At 32.9% G+C, this 4,971-nt stretch overlaps 1 protein-coding gene across 1 annotated transcript; it reads left to right on the forward strand.

Annotated features, from left to right (window-relative positions):
* Positions 1–475: 475 nt before the first annotated feature.
* Positions 476–4,242, forward strand: LOC110660851 (probable glutathione peroxidase 8). The gene is made up of 6 exons (XM_058153668.1): positions 476–647; positions 1,615–1,691; positions 1,972–2,033; positions 2,399–2,517; positions 3,690–3,857; positions 3,996–4,242. The coding sequence occupies exons 1-6, from the start codon at positions 594–596 to the stop codon at positions 4,026–4,028; spliced, it is 513 nt and encodes a 170-aa protein (XP_058009651.1). The 5' UTR covers positions 476–593; the 3' UTR covers positions 4,029–4,242.
* The last annotated feature ends 729 nt before the right edge of the window (positions 4,243–4,971 follow it).

Below are 4,971 nucleotides of genomic sequence, written 5' to 3' on the forward strand. Positions count from 1 at the left end.
TTCCAGTGCCGGTCCGATTCAAAATTTGAGTTGTGACATCTATCTTTTCATTTAAGGGAGAAATTTCATTTCTCTCCCATTTTAATAATTTATCCAAACATCATTAAAGAAATTAAATTTATATTTTTTTATTTTCTCTTCATTTTTTCTGCTTAATTCCTCTTTTTGTGGCCTACACAAATAAAGATTCAAATAAAAGGTAAATGCTTGTGTAACTTCTAAAATAAAATTTTAAAAGTTAATAATTTAAAATAATAATTATATTGTTATAGTCAATTTAACCATTTCAATCCAACAGCCAGGAGGGCTTTCCATGACTCATCGGCAAGGAGCGTAACCACAGAGATCTAAACACGTTCAACAATATTAATATTACGATTCAAAAAGTCAATTTAACTATTTGCAGAGCATACTTGCTTGTTTGTTTGTTTGTTAGAAACAAAAAAAGAGCATATTTGTTTGCATATTCTGTTGTCTTTCAACTTTACCGTCCTTCCACTGTTCTCTTGTTATGCTGTGTCGCTCACCAATTATTCTCGTCTTGAGCCTCTCTCTCTCTCTCTCTCTCTCTCTCTCTATTTTTTGTTCATGTAATGGCAAGCCAGCCCCCTAAGTACCCTGAATCAGTCTATGACTTCACTATCAAGGTTAATTTCTTGGCCTAAATTTGAGAACTTTTTATTAGTTGATAAATTTGTATTTTGCTCTTAATTTTTCCCTAGTCTTCTATGCAAATTGTTCCTACTTCCAACTCTGTAGAAAAGATGGCATTTTGCTCTTCAAACTAATCTTCTTTATGCTCTTCCAAGTTTGACTGCTTATTGGAAACATCTTTATGTGATGATTGTTGCTTGCTTATAATGCTATAAAGTGTCAACCCATTCGAGCACGTTTAGATTTTACTAAATTTTAGCTAAAATTAGCTTTATCTATGTAAAATAATTTGTATTGTGTTTTGCTTTTAAGGAATTGAAGACAGAATACTAGAGGCAAAAAGTGTCAACAAAATATATTTAGCTCTACAAAAGAAATAGATGAAGTTGGTGGCCTCTTGCTTATACTGCTTTCTGTTTATAATATGATGCTGGAAAAATCCAGAACGCTAAATTAAAATTTTTCTTCTTATCGCTCCTCCTAGTAAGCGCTAATAATGGAAGAATCTGAGGTTGATGTGTCAGCCCTTTAAGTACCTTGAGTTTGAATGATTCTCATTAATCTACTGCTTAATTCAAATGGCTTTGGTATTGCAATGCATTTAAAAGCATGTGATGCTCCAAGGTATTATTCAATACCATGAAATAAATACTCTATTCAATACAATAGTGAGACCATTATTTGCAAGAAACGAAGGAGTAGTAGTCACACTATTCTTTCTTTTCTTGTTAAGATTTAAAGATCTATTTCAATGCAATCTGCCCTTTTACCACTTGAGCTAATAGTGTGTAGGCTAAGCTATTTTACATCTTTTCTACTAAGATATTTCAGGCCCATTTGGGCATCTAGCTAAACTTTATGGCGCAGGTCGGTCCTTCTTTTTGCTGTCCTCTAAAGATAATATAACCATTCAGTTTTCTTCATAAAATAATCTGTATGTTTTTTTTTTTTCAATTGCAGGATGCTAATGGAAATGATGTAGATCTTAGCATTTTCAAGGGAAAAGTCTTATTAATTGTTAATGTTGCTTCTAAATGGTATTCCCACATAATTTTTTTTTCCATTTTATTTTCTGTGGCTAAGCTTGAACTTTGCCTGGTTTTTTAGAGGTTATGCAACTGTTTCTGCTGTATCTTAGACCTTGTACATTATTTAAGGACTAAAGTGTTAGTTAAGGTTCTCATTTTTTTTTAATCCGTCCTGCATATTCATGTGATCCTCTATCTCTTAATCCCTGCCCCACTTCCCATATTTTTCTCTTTTGAGTGGAAGATTTTTTTCTCCATTGTTGTTCCTTAATGTTGGCTGATTCTACAGTGGATTGACCAACTCAAATTACACAGAGCTGAATCAGTTATATGAGAAGTACAAAGACCAAGGTTAGTAACTTGTGCTTGCATTTTATGTTTGATGTCTCTGGTTTCAATAACCTTGAAAAAGTTTGTTGGCTAGATCCTAGAAAAACATTCATTTGGTTTGTATCGTCAAAGCATCACTTTCTTGATTGCGAATCACATGCTCTTCCTATCTCCATGTGTCTAGGCATGTTGAGACATGCCTGTCATTGTGTTTACTATGTTTGTCAATAATCCAGTTACTCCAAATTCCTTAGTATCTGCACGCTAGAGATGTTCAGTAGCTCATCTGGAGTGTATAGCTATAAGAAAAATGAAATGGCAATGGTCTTTGTTCCGTCGTTTCTATGTAATATATACAACTTAACTTTGTATTTGCCTTATTGCAGGCCTTGAAATATTGGCATTTCCATGCAATCAATTTGGTGAGCAGGAACCAGGAAGTAACAATGAGATTCAAGAATTTGTCTGCACTCGCTTTAAATCAGAATTTCCTGTATTTGGCAAGGTAAATGTCAGATGTATGAAATTTACACTCAAATGTGAATATCAGCTTCCTTTTTCCTTTTGACAGTTATAGGACTCATTTTGTTGTATATTACTCTTATGGCTGAGACTTCATTACAGCTTCGCCACTTAGCATCACTTATAAATGATATTCACTTACGGTAAATGAAATAAATCATATGCCTGAGTCAAATAAATAGCCTCTAAGGTTCTGTTTGTTTCGTGGAAAATAGTTTGTGTATGAAAAATATTTTCTAAAAAAATATTTTCTATGTAAATATTTTTCGTTATTTGGTTGTAATGTTAAACTAATGGTATGTAGTTATATTATATATATATATATAAGTATTTTCATATTTCAATAACATTATTAAAGTCTAGAAAATGAAAAATGACTTCCTCCCTTAAAAAACAAAGGTCATTTTCTTTAAAAATGACTTAGTTTTCCCTTTGACTAAGAATACATTTTCTGTTGCTCATTTTCCTGAGTGCTCTAAATGTTAGAAAATGCGAAAAGTATTTTTCGTGAAATAAACGAAGCCTAAGTTTATTTTTGGTTAATTGCTTGTCAGGGTTGGGCATGGACTGCACAGCCTATGGCCAGCTTAAGCCTGCCTGGCTCTTAAAATGTAAGGGCTTGGGACTAAAATTTAGGCCTGAGATCTATGGCAGGGCCTAAAAATTCAGGTCCAATCAAATTTCAGGCCAGGTCTAGGCCTGGGGGCGTCAAGCATTAACCTGGCCTGTAATACATATTACACGTTTATTTTTGTATCTAGCATGCAAGATTATATTCTAACTATCTGCCCTCTCATTCTGTCCATTATAGATTGAAGTGAAAAATAACTAAAGAAAATTGTTGTATTAGCAACTGTAATACTTAAAGATATTATCAATGGCTGGTTTTGGCTATCTGCAAGTTTGATTTGATTATTTATTTTAATGTGAGTTGTGAAAGATTGTATTCTAACGTTCTCCCTCACTTCGTCCATATTAGATTGAAGTGAATCTTGTGAGTTTAACCACTACAATCTTTCATTAATTTTGAAATATTACTTATGGCTGCTTTTGTGAGAATGACTGGCCATTTATTTTTATCATCTGAAATTTGATATGATTATTTTAATGTGAATTTTGTGAAACAACCATCCTCACTTACTTCACTGGTATTAGGTGGAAGTGAATGGTGAGAATGCTTTTCCACTGTACAAGTTCTTAAAGTCAGGCAAATGGGGAATTTTTGGTGATGATATTCAATGGAACTTTGCCAAATTCCTTGTCAATAAGGACGGGCAAGTTGTTGATCGTTACTACCCCACAACTTCTCCTCTAAGTCTCGAGGTAAAGTGCAACCCGCTTCTGAAGCATGTCTATATCTCCAAGTTAATCTTGTATGAATTGGCGTCTGTCAGCATATAGTGAAAAAACCATCATATTAATTGTGTTAAGTAATTCTCAAGGTCTTTTACATTATTGCAGCATGACATAAAGAAGCTATTGGGGATCTCATGAGACACCGAGATACAAAGGATTCATCAGGGTTCGTGAAGATATCAAAGCATACGAAGTTTAATCTTGTTCTGTGCATGTTGATGTGCCTTAATAGACTTGTGAAATCTGCTTTACAGAATATGATAATTATATGGAGCATAAAACGTTGCTAGGTGCAGTTATTCTAAACTCCTTGCCTTTTGTTGTGTGGTTGAAAAATCAAGCATTTATACCTTTTGCTGTTTGCCTCGAGTTATGGTTGAAGTGGATTTTTTTTCTCTTTTTTTCAACTGTCTAATTTTGTAGGAATGGCAAAGGGGTGGATCGGGGGCGAGGATCGCTTGCCCGTCCCCACCCCACCGGAGTTCAGGTTTGGGGCCCGCTGAAGAGCGGGGCAAGGTTCCCTACGGGGGTTTTCTTTTTTTTTTTTTAATTACAAATTTTAATAATATATATATATATATATATATATATATATATATATATATATATATTTGCTAAAATTATAATATTTAAATACATAAATATATAAAAATAAAATATTTTTTAATAAAAATATAATAATATGTTATTGTGCCCTACACAATATCTGGGTTAGGGTAGGGTTGAAAAAAAAATAATCAGATTTGAGGTGAGTCGAATTGGATTTGGAAACGTTTATTATTCCTATGATTATGATAAATATTGGGCGTGAGAGAATATCTTCTTTTTATCTATATATTTATATCTATATAAATAAATATAATAAAGCTGAATGAGTTAATCCTATGTTGTTGTCATGTGATTTTCTATATTAGTACCACTTAGCATAATAGGAGAGCCACATAAAGTGTTTAATAGCAAAACTTTCCCCTTGAGTTACTTAATAGTTATAACATATTATTACTCAATTATAAAATAAAATTAAATAACATATTATATTTGTTACGACTCAAATTCTAGGCCAGACCGGCACTAAGACTTG

Source organism: Hevea brasiliensis, chromosome 9 (assembly GCF_030052815.1).
Source record: "Hevea brasiliensis isolate MT/VB/25A 57/8 chromosome 9, ASM3005281v1, whole genome shotgun sequence".
Taxonomy (NCBI): domain Eukaryota; kingdom Viridiplantae; phylum Streptophyta; class Magnoliopsida; order Malpighiales; family Euphorbiaceae; genus Hevea; species Hevea brasiliensis.